General features: G+C 40.8%; 2 protein-coding genes and 1 long non-coding RNA gene across 5 annotated transcripts; 2 read left to right on the forward strand and 1 right to left on the reverse strand.

Annotated features, from left to right (window-relative positions):
- Nucleotides 1-3,259: 3,259 nt before the first annotated feature.
- sox19b (SRY-box transcription factor 19b) lies at nt 3,260-7,393 on the forward strand. Its single transcript, XM_086023969.1, has 2 exons — nt 3,260-4,270; nt 6,188-7,393. The coding sequence occupies exons 1-2, from the start codon at nt 3,612-3,614 to the stop codon at nt 6,444-6,446; spliced, it is 918 nt and encodes a 305-aa protein (XP_085880095.1). The 5' UTR covers nt 3,260-3,611; the 3' UTR covers nt 6,447-7,393.
- Nucleotides 7,394-8,036: 643 nt separating this feature from the next.
- LOC147151112 (uncharacterized) lies at nt 8,037-14,607 on the forward strand. Of its 2 annotated transcripts, none has more exons than XR_015085828.1 (3): nt 8,037-8,195; nt 10,302-10,555; nt 14,048-14,607. It is a non-coding gene; the product is annotated as an uncharacterized LOC147151112 (long non-coding RNA). The 2 variants fall into 2 exon arrangements; XR_015085829.1 differs by lacking the exon at nt 8,037-8,195 and adding an exon at nt 10,121-10,217.
- Nucleotides 10,752-19,768, reverse strand: LOC147151113 (mannose-P-dolichol utilization defect 1 protein-like). 2 transcript variants are annotated; one of them, XM_086024432.1, is made up of 7 exons: nt 19,642-19,768; nt 18,577-18,642; nt 18,150-18,282; nt 17,986-18,071; nt 16,107-16,225; nt 15,903-16,013; nt 10,752-14,479 (listed from the first exon to the last, which is right to left on the reverse strand). In XM_086024432.1, the coding sequence occupies exons 1-7, from the start codon at nt 19,766-19,768 to the stop codon at nt 14,312-14,314; spliced, it is 810 nt and encodes a 269-aa protein (XP_085880558.1). In that variant the 3' UTR covers nt 10,752-14,311. The 2 variants fall into 2 exon arrangements, with proteins under 2 accessions (XP_085880558.1, XP_085880559.1); XM_086024433.1 differs by lacking the exon at nt 19,642-19,768 and adding an exon at nt 18,712-18,840.
- Nucleotides 19,769-21,204: the final 1,436 nt, after the last annotated feature.

The following is a 21,204-nucleotide window of genomic DNA, read 5'->3' on the forward strand; positions in this document are numbered from 1 at the left end:
AGTAAAGGATGACGACGACGTCAATGCATTCTGTAAACTGAAAGTGACGACCTAACTGCATCAACTGAATCCTGCGCTTATAGGTGCCATTTTAAACGAGCGTCTGCATTTTGTAACCCGAGGACGCCCCTGTCTGTCATTCAAATGAGTCACAGGTGAGAAAAAAAAGTTCTACGCTACGACGCTCTAACTCTGTCGAAGGTCACTAAAATGTTTAAATTATGCCAAGCATTATTCCTGTTAAGTAACTATAGGAGTTTATTGTAAGCAAGATTAATGCAGTCCAACGAGACGGTCGGTTTATTTCTAGCGTTTATACTGTACACGTAAATCGCTAAATACTTCTGCAGAAGGAAATAGACGCCACAAGGGGGCGGAAGTTCCCCATCGCCAACGACTCCCTCAATACTAGAATGGTGAGTGCTTTTGCCTCAATGTACTGGTACTCATTCATACATACTGTACTCTTGTTTGACAAAATATGAAAAAAAGATGATGGCAAATTAAACTATTTCACTTTTTTGTAATAACTGGGAGTACAAGATGGACTAAGGTTAAGGCAAACTTATAAGGACGTATGTGTCACACTACATCAAATGGCTAGTAGTTTTACTTAATTTGTTTTTTTTTCCTACTAAATATTTTGTTTACATTATTGCATTATTGTCTGCACGTTTGTTTTCTTTTCACAGCACCACCATGGGTGCTAGCTACGACACACTGTATCAAATGGTGAGTAGTTTGACCGTTTTAAATCTCCTTATACAGCAGTAGTTTTATTTGTTTAACTTTATTTTAGTTTTATCATGCTGTGGTAGTTTTATTTAAATGTATTCTTATTATGCTACAGTAATTTTATTTACAAAGTACATTTGTCTTATACTGTACGGGAGTCGTTTTAGTTAAATGTATTTTATTTTATTTTTTTTTTTATTTCGCCTCTTAGGAATAGTGAATACTTCTACGACCTGCCATGTGGATTGCTGAGTAATTTTACTTTATTTCAGTTTTATTATGAGTGCTGCAATTTCCCAAGTGAGTCGGTCATAGCCGTGCGAAGTAAACGCGCTGTCGTTCTAGGTGGCCCCTTCTTCTTCCAGAGGCATTTTGGGAGCTACGCCCCACGCACACCCATCCCCCCTACTGGCCCATCACACACACCCCTGTCACCCCCTGTTGGGCGCTGGGTGGGGGGATTATGCGGAGTGGGAGGCTCGTAAAGGGTCTGCCAGGCTCTTTCTGTTGTGTGACGGATGGCTGGGAGGCTGAACGGGAGCCTGCTTTGCATGAGAAGAGGAGCCAGCAGAGGGGAGAATAGAGGCCTATTCAGGGAGGCCTGTCACCCTCAAATCACCCCCCCCCCCCCCACACACACACACAACACTGCCCCCCCAACCTTTCCTCATCCATCCCTTCATCCTTTTCATCCCTCCTCCATTTCGGCCTCCATCATTGCGCCCATCCTTACTTATTGATTTCATCCCCACTTCATTTCTGTTCCCTCACATTTCCCATCCTTTCCATCAACACCCCACCCCCAGCCCCGTGCCCCCCGAAACCATCCGGTGAGTTCCGTAACGTGGGAGTCAGGAGTCACCCCATTAACGCAAAAGCAAGTCATGTGACGTCGCATCCATACTCGAGGAAGCGGGAGAATTTAGAACTTCTTTTATTGGTTTTATGTATTTGTTGTTTGTTGTATTTGTTTGTAAAGTTGAGCCACTAGCGGGCAGAAAAAACACTCAACACTCCCTGGAAAGTCTTAATAGTACAAACACAACATGAGTGCTGTCCTGGCTGGTCCACCGATGTTGGTGAATGGAAAGGGTTAATGTTGCTCACCCATCAAATGTGTATTTAATGTTTTAATTATTTTCATGCATTTTTAAATATTAATTTTCGTGTATTAGTTGAGGCTGCCCGCGACCTTTTTGGTGATATGCGGTTAGGATAATGGATGGATCCGTAGTTGAGGTTGTATTTATATGAATTTCTTATGTGAGTCATTTTATATATAATTAAATTTGGTTTAGTTAACATATTTGCATTACCAATTTATGTAGTAATTTGCAGAGCTGGGCATCGCCTACCCGCCACCACGTTCCGTCCTGCATACTTAATCAACCACGTGGTCCCGGTCCATCCCTCGTCGGCGACAGCCAATCGGCGTTGAGAACGTCAGATTGACTGGGACCACGTGGGTCGATTAAAACGGTAATTTCTACATTTATACTTTTATTTGAATTTTTGATCTTGGTTATTTATTTTCTTTTGAATGTAATTATGTGATATTTTATGTAGATATTGGTGTAATTGGAAATATTTGTTTTTATTTGAATTAATTAAATTTGATTTCACATGTATTTTTTATTTACTGTTTTTTTTAAATGTATTTTCCATAGTTATCTTTAACATATTTAAATTTAGTCTTACTCGAATGTATTATCTTAGTTACTGTGACTCAGTAAGGTATTGTAGTAGTCATTTTTGGCAGAGGATAAAGAATATATGCCTGTCAGTATGGTTATATTGTCTGTCTACATGTGTTGCCCCACCTTTTGTAAAATATCCGTTGCTATCCTATCCGTTAGCCTGTCAGTGGCGTTTCCAATGATGTGTGAGCATGAAGCTAGCGGGGGCATTCTTAAGACATGTAATTCTCTTTTATTTGCCATTTAGTTTTAGAGTAAACTTCTAAGTATGCTTGCTAATAAAGAGCTCAAATTTTGGATGAATTGTTGACAATTTGCCAAACTGCTCCTTCTTGTCATGTGAGTCGAGATGAGTTGAATGCCACCGTACAGCACTCGTATCTTAAGTGTGAGCTCCCAAGTCAAAGCAGAAAATCGGCCGCATGATCGCTCGAATCTCAAGGCGCCACTGGATATACTGTACATAGAATTTTCTTTGACTTTTCTGTATGTGGCCCTTGAAAGAAAAAGTTTGGACGCCCCTGCCTGCCCTGCTTTTTAAAATTTTGAAATTCGCCACCCCCTTTCTGCCCCCCTTGCCACTAGGTCTGTCGACCTTGTTTTCCAGTTCAAAGAAAAGCTTGTTGACGGTAGTTATGAAGGATTGACTGACTTATTTAATTGGAATTTGTGCAAATCTCTCCTCGTTTCCCCCTTATTAAGATATTGGCTGGCTCGGCCTTCGCCCTAAAAAGTCTTTGAGATGCTAATAGTCGCGCTCACTCCTGATTGGTCGGCTGGAGGCCGGCTGGAGAAAGGGACTGAGCGGGCCGGCGCGGGGGGGGGAGTGGAAGTTGGGCTTGATCGGGAGAGCGCGCTCGGACAACAAGTGGTTCAGAATAACAAGTTGCGGCGAAGAGAGCCAACTATTTTTTTTTTGTCTTCGAAGAGTCTGCTTTAAAAAAAAAAAAAAACAGGACGAAACAAAGTTGTGCGTGTTTTTTTGTTGTTGTTGCCGGACTTGAAGAAAACGGTTATCCGGTACGCGTCGAGACTAATCAGTTAACTCGGTTCACCCGGTGCTCCCGCGCAAGCTGCGGGAACACCAGGTGGACTTTGCCGGCCAGGTGCACGGCGACCCCCACAAGAAGCGAAAGTCAGCTCGGCGTCGCCCTCAACTCTTCAGCTTGAGCGTCGAGCATGTACAGCATGATGGAACACGAGTTGAAGCCCGGCGGGCAGCCGGTGCACCACGCGGCGCAGGGCATGTCACCGGCCCCACCGGGCAGCATGACCCCGGGAAACGGCGTGCCTCACCCGGGCTCCAAAAGTATCTTGCAGGCTCCCGGCGGGGGCGACCCCATGGATAAGGTCAAGCGGCCCATGAACGCCTTCATGGTGTGGTCCCGCGGCCAGAGGCGCAAGATGGCCCAGGAGAACCCCAAAATGCACAACTCCGAGATCAGCAAGCGGCTGGGCGCCGAGTGGAAGTTGCTGAGCGATGCCGAGAAGCGGCCGTTCATCGACGAGGCCAAGCGGCTGCGGGCCGTGCACATGAAGGAGTACCCGGACTACAAGTACAAGCCCCGGCGCAAGAGCAAGCCCGCGCTCAAGAAGGATGCGGTGCAAGTGCCCAAGTACCCGTTGGCTCCCGGCAACCTGCTGGTGACGGCGCAGGGCCAAGGCGCCAGCCCGAGGATGGAGAGCTACGCCTGGGGCCCCGCGGGTGGCTACGCCGGAATGCAGGGCGAGGCGCTCGGCTACACGCAGCAGCTGCACCGCTACGACCTGTCGGCCCTCCAGTACCCCCCGGCCATGACCGCCGCCCAGACTTACATGAACGGAAACAACTCGTACAGGTGAGCTCACCGACAACTTCGTTATATGCACAAGACTTTTTTGAAAGAGCGTCAGTGGGGGGAAAAAAACTCTTCCTTTTTAATTTCGCTATGGAGAAATGTCTCGAAAGTGCCCTCATGCCTTTATTTTTTAAATAAATCTTAAAACGGACACTTTCTTGCTTTAAAATCATAAAAAGCTAAGACTGAAAAAGCAATCTCACCTGAAGTCCACCATTTTTTTTTTTTTTACAATTAAAAAAAAAAAAGGCAAATAAGTTAATTTTAAAATGACTTCAGTCTTGTACAAATATTTCTCCATTTTAAAATGTATTTTAAGTAACACTTTATTTTCAATCCGTTTTTTAACACTTGAAAACGTCTCAGGTGACATTTTGTCCTTTCAGTCTTTTTTTTTTTCTAATGTTCAAAAAACAAAACATCACCTAAAATGCGCCAAATAAAAGTGACACGTTTCTCTTTTTGGTGCCCAAAACTTAATTGACAGTTAATACACAGTATGTGAAATAAAATGTTATAAATGGGCCTTTTTTTTTTCTTTCTCACAGAATAATTGAAAAAAAATGGTAAGTGTTTATAAATTCAAAATAGCACCTTTTGGAGCCTTTGGAGAAACTGTTGCACACATTTTGTCAAACATTTTGAAACTTTTTCTTTTAAAATATAAATATCGAAAAAAAATATTTTTTTATTATTTTTGTTTTAAGCGTCAATGTGCATTAGAGGCCCAAGTGTGTCCTACTTGTTCTGAGTGCGCCACATTCGTCCGGGCTCGTGTCTGGAATGTTGATCAGGAACACTTGATTCTGCGTGTGTGGTCTGTTTACCCACAATGCCTCAGTGCTACCTTAACACCTTAGCCCTAATAGACACCTGCTACTCTCTGCGGTTGAGTAAACACATATTGTAATATTCATATAATGTATACAAACATTAAAAATGCATCTCTACAAATAAAGACCTTTGCTGATAAATGCCTCACCCCTAATAAGGGCAACAGGTAATGGCAATGGAGTAAATAAATACTGAGTATTGATTAGATAAAATGATAGATGCATCGTTATCAAAGGCCTCATTCACAAAATAAAAATGTCGTACCCTGAATGGACACCTGGTACTCGCTACAGTTGAGCAAATTCATTTATAAAGGCCGTGCCCTTAATAAACACTCTTAAAACTGCTGGGTCAAAATTAACTTGACAAAATTAACCAATTTTGGTCAAAAACTGGACCAACCCAACATTCGGTCAATTTGACCCTATTAACTTTTTGGGTTGTTTTGAGCAAAACAACTTTTTTTTTTTTTTTTTTTTTAAACAACACAAAGGTCGGTCAAATTAATCCAAGTACTGGGTAGTTTTTTTGTTTTGTTTGCCTTTTAGCCAGCCCTTTTAAGGGTGAACAATTACCGGTACTACTCTCTGCAGCTAAGTAAATGTACAAAGACCTCTTATTGGAAGAAAAAAAACAATATATATATATATATATATATATATATATGGTAAATGTTTTGGCCCAGAAAGCCTCCTCCCAAATAAAGGCCCATCCAAATATACATGTAGCAGTTTCTGCTGATATATATAAATAAAATAAATTATTTATATATTTTTAAAATACACATTTGCATGCTTTCATAAATGTTAATGCTACAAAATATTTGTGCGCAAATAAAGACCTCACCCTAAAACCCTTGCCCCTAATAGATGCTTGCTACTCTCCGCAGTGAAATGTTTATTTGTAAACCAACTAAAATGTATTTAAAAAAAAAAAATAAAAAAAATACTAAAACGCCATAGACGGGCTAACGGAAATTAGCATGCTGCTGCTTATGACACATCTAACAGCAAACAGCATGCATATATTGATCCTTTTGCATGTATCCGCTAATAACTATTGTAACCAAAATCCCCCCCGCAGCCCCATGTCGTACAGCAGCAGCCCCCAGCAGCCCAGCCCGGTCCCCATGTCCATGGTGAAAGCGGAAGCCGTGTCTCACTCTCCCCCGACGCCAACCCACCACCGGGGCCCCCTGCAGGGCGACCTGCGGGACATGATCAGCATGTACATCCCAGGGGGCGGCGACGGCGGTGACCCGGCAGGAGGAGCCGCTCCCAGGGGCTACGGCGGCGTCCAGCAGCACTACCTCACCGGCACCGTACCCCTAACACACATCTAGTCGAACCGCACGGGACAATCTGCACTCGCGGTCAATGGCGCTCTTTCGGAGCGTCTTCATGAAGCATTGTTGCTTTTAATACACTTTTAGTTGTTTTGGTTTTTTTTTTTGGGGGGGGGGGGGCTTTTTAAGAAAACAAATTAGATGAGTTTGGAAATGCTGCATTTGAGTAGCTTTACGTCAAGGGCGGCGAAGCACTTTTCTCGCCTGTCCGTCCCACACCTGTCAATTAGATTTCATGTGTAAAGTCGATGTATCCTGCTAACTTTGCTGTTTAACTTCACCTGTGGCCCACTAAGTCGCTTTCCAAACCAGTCGCACCCAACCTGGCTGGACTTTTATATTAGGAAAAATCTCAGCACACCATTAAATGTCACAAAGGTACACATGCTGAAAATACTAATCAGTTTACTCACAAACGTGCTTTCCTGTTGTGCGAATGCGAACTGGTGGCAGGTTAATTGTACCTTCTGCCATCTAGTGGAAGAGTATAGCATTCTTAATGACGTGCCTTTTTTTTTTTTTCTCCTCAATTTCCAAGTGAAATTGGATCATTTGGTTGTGAATCCCTGCTGTCAACCCAACAAGCACATTTTTTAAAAACTTTAGTTCCCCTCAAACCATTGGCTATCATATACAGTATGCGTGTTTGTATATACTGTACAGTATGTAGATGCTGCTATGGACCTACATTTGGTTTGTCTCCATCCATTACTAACGATATACTGTACATTTTTTTTTTTAAATACCATGTGTGAATGTTTACAATTTTAACTTTTTTTTTTTTTTTATCCTTTCTGTAGAAACCATTGTGCGATCTAGTTATTGTATGTAGCGTTCTTGTAAATAATGTACACATTTTAGGCTCTTATACTAAGAGTCTTGATGCTTTTTTGATTAAAAAAATCTTTATGGCTTTCATGACTATTAATAAAAAGTAAAAGTCAGGGTGTCTTCATTTGTATACATATGCGTGTGTATGTAAATAATACTTGCACTTTTTTTTTTTTTAATCCTCTACGAAGAATGACAGCTTACTATGTTTACTTGGACATGTAGCCTGGAGCAAAACATTTGTTGAAAAAAGACTTGTACAGTAGAAAAACATGTAAATCAAGGGTGTTTTACAAATAGTTATGAATAGTAAGGCTTTTGAAAACTGCATAAGGATTAAAAAGTGCATGTGTGGTAATGAGCTTTTGAAAAGAGTTGTGGAGTAAGACAAATAACGGTGTTTAAAAATGCAAATGAGGGGTTTAGTTATGAATTACAAAGGACGAAGATGAAGTTTTACGGAAAGGCCATAGTTAACATGGTCTTATGCGTGCTACTTAAAAAGGCCTGACAATTCGTTGCCTTATATATATATATACATATATATGTATATATATATAAGTCGTACTGTATATTTAAGAGATACGTTATAAAAGCCTGAAGTCATGTCTTTTTTCTTGAGCTTCATTTTGTTGTCCATGCCACTGTCCACAGGGCGTCGCCAACTCCCCCCGGAAGCTGAAGGGCGGTGCCGAGGTCAAATGACTTCCTATTTGCATGTTGGTGACGCCCATACCCGGAAGTAGCGCCGTTTTTGAACGATTAGCAGGTGTATGTGAAGTTATGACTACATCTGCTGGTTTCGCTTCGGCTTGCTTTCGTTTGTGGTGTCAAACGTCAAGATGATTGGGAGCAATTAAGTGTAGTGCACAGAATGGCAACAAGATGGCGAGCGACTGGACTGCCTTTTCTCAGGCAAGCAACCACTAGTTGGATTTGTAAATGTTAGTGCAAATAATTGAACATGGTTTTCAAAGCTGCACTGTTTGTTGCAGGGGTTTCACACTCGAGGAATAGAACAGTGTTTTTATATACATACATATATAGCTTGAATTTAACTGAGTGGTTGTGTGAAGTGATTTTAATATTGTTCACTCTTCTGTGGTGGTATGTTGAATTTTGTTTATTTCTGGCTCGTTTTTTCTTATACGGCGTTATGAAGTTTGTAAGGTGCGATTTTTTTTCATGCACCAGTCAAATACTAAAAAAATATGTGGTATTGGAATAATTTGTACTTTTTTTCTGTGTCCAATCTACTATTCATGTGGAGGCAAGGTTCTGTCATGTTGTAGGGCCTGCATCTGGCTATCTGCAGGGTACACAAATTCTCATTGGTTGTGCAACAAAATAGCAAGTTATGGTTATCATCATTTCTGTTTAAGCCTGGCTCATGATTTTTTTCTAAATAATTATGCAAAAGCGGTGACTGATTTTCATTGATCAACTTTCAATTCATACCTTTTTTTCAGTTTCAACATATTTCCGTGATCACGGTGTGTTTTTCTGTCCTTTATAATGGGGTAACAACAATTTTGTCCACGTGTGTATGTAGTGGCACTTTAAACATGACGTCATGCCCATACATCGAGGATGACGTATCAGTCATTGCCTTGGCTGCATGGGAACATGTCGGTCAACTGGGGGGGGGGGGTGATTTCAAGCTTTACTTTCTTATCTTTGTCCTCTTTAAAATTCACTTTCTCCCCCAACCAACAGACACGCACACGCACAGGCTGTGTACACGCGCGCGCTCGCGCACACATACGTGGTGGATGGCCCGCGCGTAATTGGCCGTTTCGGAGGCGCATTGTCCGCCGCCTTTCAGCACGCAGGTGCATATAGTAAAGCCGGAGTCTCCGCTCCTCCCTCGGGCGTCTTTGTTCCGATCTCCCGCCCCCCACCCCCGCTGTGCAGAAAATGAGGGCTGCTTTCTGCTTTGCTTGGTCCTCACAGGCTTAACCCTTTCACCGACCGCCGCCTTTCTCATGGAAATTGGCCAGAACCCTTGCACCGGCTAATCGGTCGGCGAGGGGAGGGGATGGAGGTCGGGAAAGAGTGCGAGGGGGGCCAGGGGTTTCCATAATCAACTAAGAGAGTTACCAGCCAAAAGTGTTCCAAACTTGCCCAATGCACTTTGTATTTATGAAACATGAGCAAAACTTTTACAAATGTTTTCATGTTGTCGTTATTGGGCGTTTTGTGTCGAATTTTGAAGTGGAAAATGTTTTTCTTCCCTCCATTTTGTAAATAGCTGTGGAAAAGGTAAAGAAAGCACATACTTTGTGGATACATGCCCCCTACTGGTGTGTTGACGAAAACTGTGAAGTTCGACAATTCTGACAAGGAAAAAGTGCACAGAAACCCTACTCCTAAATTTGTCTGACAAAATATCATTGCAGATGCCGCTTTGAAAATGTTACGCAACTTCCTGGTGTGATTTTGAAAACTGAGAAGTCTCAAAATTTCCACCTGACATGAAAACGCCAATCACAGTCATGTTTAATTCTCACACTGCCCACCCTTCAAATGGTTGAGTAGTTTATTTCCATATTAGTTATTTACTCCTTCTGGCATGTAGAAATGTTCTCATGTAGATTTGAGGCTGGAATTAATTAAAAATCATGTCAAATTAAAGATAAATGGCAGTGTTGTTTTGGCTGGAGCCCATGGGGGGTGCTTGGGGGTTTGGAGGGGGTGTGTGTGTGTGTGTTTGGGGGGTGTCAATGGAGGGATTTTCTGGTCCAGTAGCTGCAATCACCTAGCAACAGGCAGCGAGGCTTCAACAAGTGGTTGCCATGGAAGCGCTGAGGCTGACTTAAAAGTTTCGTACAAAGAGCTGTGTGTGCGCGCGCGTGTGCGTGCGCGGGTGGGTGTGTGCGTGCGTGTTGAGTTTTAATTGTACGCATGTTAGTAACTAATCATCAGGATTGCCAAATGGTTTGTCTTGTCTTTCTTTCGGAGCCACTTATATTGTGTATGAAAGTATGCGATGGAAATGATGGCCTGCTTCGTTTTGTGCAGGAAACTACTGGAGCGGCAACACGTTGACGGTCGCGAGCGTTGAGTGTGACGTTTGTTGCTTGCTTGACTGCTCTGGTACACGCACACACACACACACACACGCACGCGCACAATGTCTTTTGTGTTCGATTAGGTCTTTTGGGTTGTTTCCTTTTGCCTTCCGGAGTGACGACGCTGCGGTGCCCTGGTGGTTGCTGAATGTTGTGGAGGTTTGATCGCTACCTTCAGGTTAGCGCTGATTGGTCCCTGGCAAGGTAATTGTAGTTTAACGAAAAGTAATGAGATGGAATCAAAGTGAGTGTTAAAAAAAAATCTGCTGTGTACCAATATAGGGTTAACTATTGTAACGAAATGGCCATTTGTTTTTGTCATTTAATATCGTACATCAGCTTTTAGCTGTATTTATTTCGGTATGACGTGTGGCTGTACAGAAAAAGGAAGGTTGAACAGTTTGTTTGGAAGTACTTTATTGCTCAATACTTAATGACACTTTTTTTTAATCTTGCGCTTGACAAATACACCATATATAAGAAAAAAGATGTAAAAAAAAAAAAAAGTAATAGTAAAATTAAACTAAAATGAAGACTTTTTTGAAAAAATGAACAATGAAGAAACCTGCTCTAAGAAAAGTAACTGTATTCAAAGACATAATTCAATGTGAGATAAAAAAGCAACGATAATGAAGAATCCAAAATGATTATTAAAGCAGGTGCTACAAACCTCCGTTGTCCTGTAATCTTGCCCTTTGCCACGCTGCCTCTTTATTGGCTCAACACCGGGAGGCGGGGCTGGAGTCACCCGGCTGCCTGGATGCTGATTGGCCAAACCTGCACCTTGTTTCTTTAACCCTTAATTTGAGACCCTAGCCCTAATTTAAAACACAAAATTGAAACCCTAACCCTAGTTTAAAGGCTTTATTTGAAACCCCAATCCTACCTTTAACCCCTAATTTGTAAACCCAACCCTAGTTTAAAACCCTCATTTGAAACCCGAACCTTTGTTTGAAATTCTAATTTGATACTCTATCTTGAAACCCTAATTTGTAAGATGAACTAATTTGAAACCTTACTTTAAAACACAAATTTGAAAACCTGACCTAAGTTTGAAACCCTAATCATAGCTTTAGACCCTAATATGAAACCCTAACCCTAGTTTAAAACCCTAATTTGAAACCCCAATTTTAGTTTAAAATCCTCATTTGAAACTATAATCCTAGTTTGAAGATTTAATTTTAAACTCTTAACTTTATCTTGAAACCCTACTTTGAAACCCTAACCCTTGTACAAAACCCAAAATTGAAACCCTTCCCCTAATTTAAAACCCCAATTTGAAACCCTAACCCTATCTTGAAACCCTAATCCGAAAACCTAACCCTAGTTTAAAAACAAATCCTATCTTTAAACCCCAATTTGAAACCCTAACCCTTGTCTAAAATCCTAATTTGAAACCCTAACCCTAGTTTAAATCCCTAATTTGATACCCGACCCTAGTTTGAAACTCTAATTTGAAGCCCTAAACCTAATTTGAAGACCTAATTCGAAACTCTAACCCTAGTATGAAACCCGAATTTGAAACCCTAACCCTATATTGAAACCCAATTTGAAACCCTACCTAGTTTGAAACCTGAATTTGAAACCCTAACCCTAGTTTGAAACCTGAATTTGAAACCCTAACCCTAGTTTGAAACCTGAATTTGAAACCCTAACCCTAGTTTGAAACCTGAATTTGAAACCCTAATCCTATCTTCAACCACAGATTTCAAACCCTTACCCTAATTTAAAACCCCAATTTGAAACCCTAACCCTTATGTGAAAACCTAACCCTAGTTAGAAACCCTAATCCTATCTTGAAACCCCAATTTGAAACCCTAACCCTAGTTTAAAAATCGAATTTGAAACACCAACCCTAGTTTAAAATCCTAATTTCAAACCCCAACCCCAGTTTTAAACCATAATTTGAAACCCTAACCCATGTTTAAAACACTAATTTGAAATCCCAAACCTAGTTTCAAACTCTAATTTGAAGCCCTCAATCTAGTTTGAAAACCAAATTTGAAGCCCTAACACTATCTTGAAACCACAACCCTAGTTTAGAACCCCAATTTGAAACCCTAACCCTAGTTTGAAACCTGAATTTGAAACCCTAACCCTACCTTTAAACCCTAATTTGAAACCCTAACCTTAGTTTGAAACCTGAATTTGAAACCCTAATCCTATCTTCAACCACAGATTTCAAACCCTTACCGTAATTTAAAACCCCAATTTGAAACCCTAACCCTAATGTGAAAACCTAACACTGGTATGAAACCCTAATCCTATCTTGAAACCCTAATTTGAAACCCTAACCCTTGTTTAAAACTCACTTGAAACACCAACCCTAGTTTAAAATCCTAATTTCAAACCCTAACCCAAGTTTTAAACCATAATTTGAAACCCTAACCCCTGTTTAAAACCCTAATCTGAAATCCCAAACGTACTTTGAAACTCTAATTTGAAGCCTTCAATCTAGTTTGAAAACCAAATTTGAAACCCTAACCCTATCTTGAAACCCCAACCCTAGTTTAGAACCCTGATTTGAAACCATAACTGTAGTTTGAAACTCAAATTTGAAACCCTAACCCTAATTTAAAACCCCAATTTGAAACTTTAACCTATTTTGAAAACCTAAATTGAAACCCTAATCCAAGTTTAAAACTCTAACCCTAGATTGAAACCCTTATTTGAAATCGTAATCTTAGTTTAAACCCGTAAATTGAAACCCAAACCATAGGTTGCAACTCTAAAACCGTTGAAACCGTAACCTTATTTTAAACCCCTAATTTCAAACCGTAAAACTAATTTGAAACCCTAGTTTGAAACCCTAAAAAACGTAATTTGAAAATGTAACCCTAGTTTGGAATGCTAATTTGAAACACTTACCCTGGTTTAAACCTCTAATTTGAAACTTTCACCCTAGTTTCAAATCCTAAATCTTGAAACCCTACTTTGAAATCCTAACTCTAGTTTAAAACCCCAATTTTAAACCCTAACCCTTTTTAAAACCACAAATTGAAACCCTAACTCAAGTTTAGAACCCTAATTTTAAACTCTAACCCTGATTTGATTCTTGAATTTGAAACCCTAACACTATCTTGAAACTCTAATTTGGAACCCTAACCTTGTCATGAAACCCTAACCCTATCTTGAAACACAAATTTGAAACTTAACCCTAGTTTGAAACTTTAACCCTATCTTGAAACCCTAACCCTAGTTTTAACACCCCAATTTGAAACCCTAACCCTATGCTGAAACACTTATTTGAACCCTAACCCTAGTTTAGTGAGCATGCCTTTGCTGCCTTAATCTTCTTCCAAGTACAAGTGCGAGGGTTGACAATGTAAGAGTTTCACCATATTGTGTCAAGAGCGTGAGGGCTTGCATTCGCGTGGGAGTTCATCGTGACCGAAGAATATAGCCGAATGCATTGTTTACGTTTTTGTTGTCTTTTTCTAACCATGAGCAATAGTGACTACCGCCGCCGATGGTATGGAAGGGTATTACATCTCACGCGTGCGCAGAAGGTACTTTAACGGTCAGCGTCGCTGTCTGTCGTTGGGGCGTATTTTTTTCCAGCGTGACGTGCCGGGTCGGCAAATTTCATTTGTAAACGTCGGTCACGGTTGGCCAACGTCGGATTGGCCTTTACATGTAGGAAATACAACTGTTAACTAGCTACTAACTCACGTAACCTTTTTTCTTCTAAAACAGCATTTTGTTGCAGTGCAGTTCTATGGCCAATGTACGTCTTGAATTGAACAACAAAAGGATTCTTTGAAACAGGAGCTCCTCCCTGATGGCGTTAAGCTCCGCCACTCCGTCGTTGAGCACATTGGCCGCCTCTTTCATACGGGCCAGCACTTCCTCCTTGAAGGCTCTCTTCACGTTCCGGGAGACCTTCAAGTACTTGTCCATGCCACCGGGAAGGATCCAAGACACCAGATGAGATGCGTCCACGTGGCCTTCGTGTGGATATCAAATTGTTTCGGGCACATGTCGATCACTTCCCGGGTGCGTAGGCTCCCGCTGGTCTTGTAGGAACTTTCTGGTGGACTTCCAGTAGTAGAGCACCTGCGCCACAACAAGGCCGTTGCAGGCCACCGACACCACATAGGTGACCACCAGCAGGATGTCGCCCGTTTCCTGAGGACGCAAGGCGCACGCATCAAAAATAAACAAATCCTTAGCGGGCATAAATGATCAGTTACAGCTTAAGACCGGCACCATAAACCCAAACCATGGAGAAGTCAATAAAAACAACTGGAATTGTGTGCGAATTGTGATTGTGATTAACTGATTGTACTCATTTACTTTAAAAAAAAAAAATTGAATTTCATCAAAAGTATTGCATTTAAAAATATATTTGACTTCTTCTGCAGTTATCATCCAGCCATCTATCTATCCATTATCCAAGCCTTAGCTTCACTTGCATATTATATGGTAAATGTAATAGTGGAACACACCTGCCTGGAACAAAATACAGCCAAACTGAAAACTTGTCATTCCTGCAAACATTAATTTGAAATTAGATCAAATGTAGAACTGGGATGGGAAATTGGCAGCCCACAACCAAACTGTGAGCGGCCCTTTGAGTAATTTGGAGGGAAAGAAAAAAGAAAAAAAAAAAGATTTTAGAGGGGGGGGGCTGGGGGGTTATATATATATATATATGTATATATATATATATATATATATATATATACAAAATTCTTTTTATTGAACTTTCTGAGTGGGGGGGTTATACACATGTTTCTTCAAGTGCACAACCTGAAAACTAACAGCTCAGAATCACATGGATTTGTTTATTTTGGAGGGGAGAAAACGCTCATTTTTTGTTTTTTGGATTTACTGTTAAAAGATTTTGGGCGTCAATTATATGTAAATGTTCTCGATTTGCAGGCCATCCCAGTGGGGTTCAATTATATAGTTTTAAATTGTAATAAACCCATTCACCACTTGACGGCAGGCCTGGTTTGGTTGTGCTGGCACTGGGCCTTCAACTGACTTTTCCTACAAAGTGAATAGGCCAATTAATATTTTTGTGGATTTGGAATGGCATGCGGACAAACTTTGTATCTGAATAGTATGAACATTTTGAGTGAGTTAATTTTCGTGAAAAAAAAAAAAATTACAAAATGAGTTAGGAATTCATGTTGGTTTGCTGTTCTGCAGTTTTGTGTCGTCCTTGGATGGTCGTTTTTATGCAAGAGCCTTTTTTGCACTGTAAAAAAAATCACAGTATGTGGTTATTTTGTTGTTTGCTGCAAACCCTTTGTTTTTGGGTTTGCATAGTGGAGCTTTCATACACGCATTGAGAAACGTATCATGAAAAATGAAATATATTAAGAGCACGCATTTTGACCATATTCAAAATGTCATTTTTGTCATACATCCGGTTAGGAATTGCGTCCTATGTGGGCCCTCCCAGTAGCACTGATGAAAAATTGTGGCCCCCTCCCTCATTTAAATTGCTCATCCTGATATAGAATCAAATTGGAATTTGGAAGTATGTAAAGTGAGTGTCTGAGAATGAAAATGCACATAACATCATTTTTGTTGCACGTACCTGCACTGAGGTGAAGATGCGTGCGAGTGAGCCGGCAAACAATATGGTGACAGTAAGAGCGGACAACTGGCCCGTGTGTCCGTTGCGAAGGTTGGTGGCCGCCTGAATAACCTGCAAACACGATTGGCCGCCAAATTGAAAATAAATAAAGCAAGAAAAGTACAACAGGTGGTCATTATTTTGGGAAAGTTTTGGCCGAGCGACCCTGCTGACGATGATGGCGGGCATGTTGGAGGCCTGCATGGCGGTGAGCACTGACGCGGGTGCCAGTGGAGACAGCAGGAAGGACAGCACGCCAAAGTAGAGCAACACGAGCAGCACGCCTGTACACAAGATGCGCAAATGGTATATGGTATAGATATAACGGCAGCGACCAGCAGAGGGCGGCAGATCACCAATTTCAATATGGACAAACGGCCCCTGCCAAAGTGGTAAACTCAACTGGCTTCCAAATTGTCTTCCTTTAACACGAGATTTCCCGACTATAAACCGCTACTTTTTCCACACTCTTTCAACCATGCGGCTTTTAAGGAATGCATTTCTATGAATTTTTACTGACGAGCTTCAAGCCGTCAACAGATTTACCCATAGTCTCGTCACATCTGACCAATGAAATGACCAAACACGTCACAGTGGTCCAATGAAACTGTCGGAGTCTGCCCTCATAAGGAATATCCATCAGTAATTTGCGGTTAGAGTGCGCACGCGTGACGGCGGAGCGGACTGCCTGAAGAGAGAAATGCGGAAATCTTATGTTTAGCGGTGCGTGGCTGTTTAAGGAGCAATTGAGAGCGAAAAGAAGCATCTTGAGTTGATGAGTTCTGGGAACGAGTGCCATAAATCCAGCCTTCTCTGCAGTGCGACACATCTCTCTCTGTTGTTTAATTGGCGATCGACTCACATCATCGCTGGCAAGAGACAACGGGACAGCAAGTACGGCCATGAAGCGCCATAAATGAGTGCAAATATCACGTGAAGACCCGCTGCTGTTTTCCCTTTGCAATTCCACCTGGCATTTTTACTCGAAAGCCTAAAAAGGTGCATTTGAAGCTGCACTTCAACTATTTGGAATATCAGCATAGCTTTGGTCTCTTTTTAAAGATACTGTACCGCTTTGAATTTTTCTCCTCAATGGTCAGACTCTTTTTATGTGCTACTGGCACCGAATTATGGAAGTTGGAATACATAAAAGAAGGCGGATGCCTGGAAAATTATATAGCAGGGTGGTGGACTGAATAACACAACAGGAAAACCCATCCGTGGGCCGATGAAATCGCAAAGTGCCAACGTATGTACAAATTAGTTTTCATGGCTAAATTGAGCTATTTTGGCTTTTAATCAAGTGCGTTTTGTTGTCCGGAAATTACGGTCCCTATTCCTGCAATATTTTAATTTTGACTTTTGCAAAACCTTTTTTTCCTCTCCCTATCTTTCAATATTGCAACTTTGTTCTTTGTAAAATTCCAACCTAATAAGCTGCCCTGTGCATCCGCATATAATACACGTCCGAAACCGCCACCCAGCAAAAGTAAGTTGCCGTAAAACCACTCACATAAGCAACTCATCTAAGAAGTTACTTGAAACGGAAGTCCACACAAACATTTTTTCAAGAATATGTTCCCTAGTTGAAACAAGGCATTCTGATTAATTTTGCGTTGGTGGAATATAATTTAAGCAGAAAAATGCACTCGTTTTTAGCCATCTCCGTGGGCGGCCATTTTGTCTTCTGTCGACTCCAAATGACATCACAACTGCTCACAACGACCAATCGCGGCTGACCTGTTTTCTCTACCCGAGCCGTGATTGGTCGTTGTGAGCAGTTGTGATGACATTTTCAGTCGACCCAAGACAAAATGGCCGCCCCCAGACATGGCTAAAAACGAGTGGATTAACACAAACGCAATATCTATCCGAATGCCCTGTTTCAACTAGTGGGATTCCATACAACATATTCTTGAAAAAAAAAAAAAAATTTGCGTTGACTTTCGCTTGAATAAAACGCCACACTACTGACGACGACTGCGACCACTGCATTACGAACAAAAGCTCAAAGTAATCTTACAAGTAGTTCATTTAGTCTCACCTCTGCCAGTTCTCCCTCCATAGTGTTGAATGAGGAAGCCAATGGTGATCGTCTGCAGCATGACGAAGAACGCCTCGCCCCAAGCGCTGCCGCGACACACGCGTCAGCGACAGGTGAGTCGATTCCCAGCGGCCGCTCGGTCGCTACGTCGTCACGGGCCTCACCTGAAGGGGAAGCTGTGGGCCACGCTGTAGGCCAGCGACCCCGTGATGGCGAGCAGCTCACCGAGCAGCGAAAGGAAGCTCACGCCCTCGGCGCTCTTGGCGCCCACAAGCTTCACGATCTGAGGCAGCTTCACTGGAGGACACACAATCAATTTATCATTCAAATCAACTAATTTATGGTTTGACATGGATTACAAAAAAAAAAAATATTCCCAAAATTATGTATTCAGTTTACTGAATTAAAAAATAGTAAATATGACATACATCATTTTGCTTATAAAATATTAAATTTAAAAATAAATCAGAACGCATTTATTTAAAATAAATTACTGAACATATTTACCCCCTCTGTGTTAAAACTCAAATGTGGCGGCACAAAAGTTTGACCGCCCTGCTTTAAAGAAACAAATGAAGTTAAGCAGCATACCCAACATTGATCCCAGGATGATGACGGTCCCCAGGCATTTGCTGAGCAGAATCTTCAGACATGACCCTGAAAGAGAAAGACCCACGGATTTTTGCACTTGATACTTAAGGGCTGTGGGTGGGGTTTGGGTCAGACCTTGCTCTTGCACAGGGTTTCCGCAGGTCATTAAAAAGCGTTAATTACAATGTCCAGAGGCATTCATTCAATCAAAACACTATTTGTATGCTGCTGGTTAGCAGTTAGCACTGAGCTAGTTTGCTACAGCTCTAAAAGGGGTCTGCGTGGGAACTCCCAGACCCCTTTGAGAGCTAAGAGCTGAGTGCATTCCGGTCTTGTCACTTGGAGTGACTCCAAGTTGCTTTTCAGACTCGCGGTGTGTTTATATTTTTATGTTTATGTATTTATGTTTATATATATATATATACATACACACGTTCCTTTATGTTCCAATTAATTTTCTCTTAATTTGAAAAGAAAACTATTCTGTTCCTGTCACCAACATTCAATATGAAACACTAATGCCATCCAGTGGTAGAAAAATGAACTCAACACAAACTTACTCATTTCACACTTCTATTAACTGTGTAGCATATCGTTTTAATTTCAAATAATTATAAATTACTGAGAAATTACTGTGTCAATTAACAAAAAAAATATTTGTATTAGGTAAACATAGTAGTCCAATTTTGTTAATTAACAAGAGTATGAAAAACTTTGGAAAAAATGTATTTTACATCTCGAACAGGTGATTAATCAAGAGTTACTCATGCGATTAATTATAATTTAAAAATGTAATCGACTGACGGCAGTATATATGCACGTATGTATCCTTGTATGGGTGTGCGCACGTCTGTGTATATATGCAGTAAGACATGGGCACTAAATTTAAGTTGCGTTAAAAAACATTCAAGTAGATTTGCTGACACCTACAGAAATCCTGATGCAGTCGTTGGGTGGTGGTGACACGTCAATCATTACACCAAGCACACGAGCATTGCTGATGTATTGTTTACCATCTTGTGAACGTACCCCAGTGACGTTGGTTGAGTAGGAGCACGTACTTACCGTCCATAAAGTTGAAGCGCCGGAAAAAGGCATCGAAACATGACTCCGGCAGCAAATACTCCAACAAAGGCCCCTCAAAAGGATCCAGCAAAGACGTCCCTTTATGCAAAAGGTTTACCTCCGCCATTTCTCTTCTGTTTCAATCATTAAACATTTCAAAGTTCAGTCGACTTTATCACTCGCATGCTCATTGGACCTTAAGTCATATTGTAAACAGTCAATATACAATTAGTACTGATACTGATAGTACTATTAAAAACAAGAAAATGTGTATGGAAATGTTCATTAAAAAACACAGACTACTTGGTTTAGGCATAACAGGGCTTTGTATTTAAAAATAAAAACTGTTGATTAAAAAACATTTTATTGGATAATCTTGGCTTTCACAATATCTAATCGAAAAATCTAATACTAAACATTCTTTCTTCCTAAATCGATCGGCATTATAATAAAGTATATTTTACATTGAAATTTAAATTTAATATGTTTAACATATTATACACAAAGTTGTAATAAAAATAGTAATCCCTTACAACAATTAGTTATTTGCGGGCGAATATTGTTGACAATATATTTACGATTAACAAAACTTAAAGTTGAAATCAACCAAAACACACATTTTTTTCAAGACTATGTTCCCAGCAGGAGCACTAGTTCAAACATTCGTCATTCTGATTAATATTGCGTTTGTGGAATTTGAGTTAAGCAGCAAAATCCACTTGTTTTTAGCCATCACAGGGGGCGGCCATTTTGTCACTTCTGTCAACTGAAAATGACATCACAACTGCTCACGGCTCAGGTTCAGAAAACAGGTCACCCGTGATTGGTCGTTATCTGAGCCCTGAGCAGTTGTGATGTCATTTTCAGTCGACAGAAATGACAAAATGGCCGCCCCCGGAGATGGCTAAAAACAAGTGGATTAACTCTTATTCCACAAACGCAATATTTATCAGAAGGCCTTGTTTCAACTAGTGTGCTTGCATAGAACATATTCTTGAAAAAATATGTTTGGGTTGACTTCCACTTTTAAGACTGACACAAACACTCAAATGCACATTATGAAATCATTTTACATTATTGACTGCACATTTTTGCTCTTATGAATACTATTCCAGTGCAATTAAAATAAAAGTGTCCTCAATAACATGACATCAAATTTTAATGAGATGTGTTCACATTAACTTTTTTTCTATCTAATCTTATTCCATTTTCAATTTGCCAAGGATGTGTAGTTACTCAGATATTCAGATTACAAATTGTGGGAAAAAAAATGGGGGGGGGCAAAGAAGTGCACATTTATTTTATTTTTTTATATATTATTATCAAGATGTGAGCATAAGGTGCTAATAACTCCACCCTACTTTAAACTCAGGCGCACAGATAAGAGATTGGCTCAGCAGGGCCAACGTGCAAGGTACATTAATTAAACACACACGCAGTGTTGGAACACGTGCCGCTTCCAAAAACGTTGGAACTCAGTCAAATAAGTGTGTGAACTGACCAACAAAGACAGCAAATCACCCAGGCTTTGTACACGTTTATTCATGATCACATTCAGAATTC

This window comes from Filicampus tigris, chromosome 2 (genome assembly GCF_054856515.1).
Source record: "Filicampus tigris isolate MCC_2025a chromosome 2, RoL_Ftig_1.0, whole genome shotgun sequence".
NCBI classification, from domain to species: Eukaryota; Metazoa; Chordata; class Actinopteri; order Syngnathiformes; family Syngnathidae; genus Filicampus; species Filicampus tigris.

What these genes read in the sequence shown, in the direction of transcription:
- LOC147151113 (XM_086024432.1), bottom strand. Translation starts at nt 19,768, where the DNA reads ATGGCGGAGGTAAACCTTTTGCATAAAGGGACGTCTTTGCTGGATCCT. An exon ending in GCCCACAGCTTCCCCTTCAG is followed by an intron (nt 18,072 to 18,149) that starts GTGAGGCCCGTG and finishes GTGTCGCGGCAG; the next exon opens with CGCTTGGGGCGAGGCGTTCT. An exon ending in TGGAGGGAGAACTGGCAGAG is followed by an intron (nt 16,226 to 17,985) that starts GTGAGACTAAAT and finishes TCTTGTGTACAG; the next exon opens with GCGTGCTGCTCGTGTTGCTC.
- sox19b (XM_086023969.1), top strand. Translation starts at nt 3,612, where the DNA reads ATGTACAGCATGATGGAACACGAGTTGAAGCCCGGCGGGCAGCCGGTG. An exon ending in AACGGAAACAACTCGTACAG is followed by an intron (nt 4,271 to 6,187) that starts GTGAGCTCACCG and finishes TCCCCCCCGCAG; the next exon opens with CCCCATGTCGTACAGCAGCA.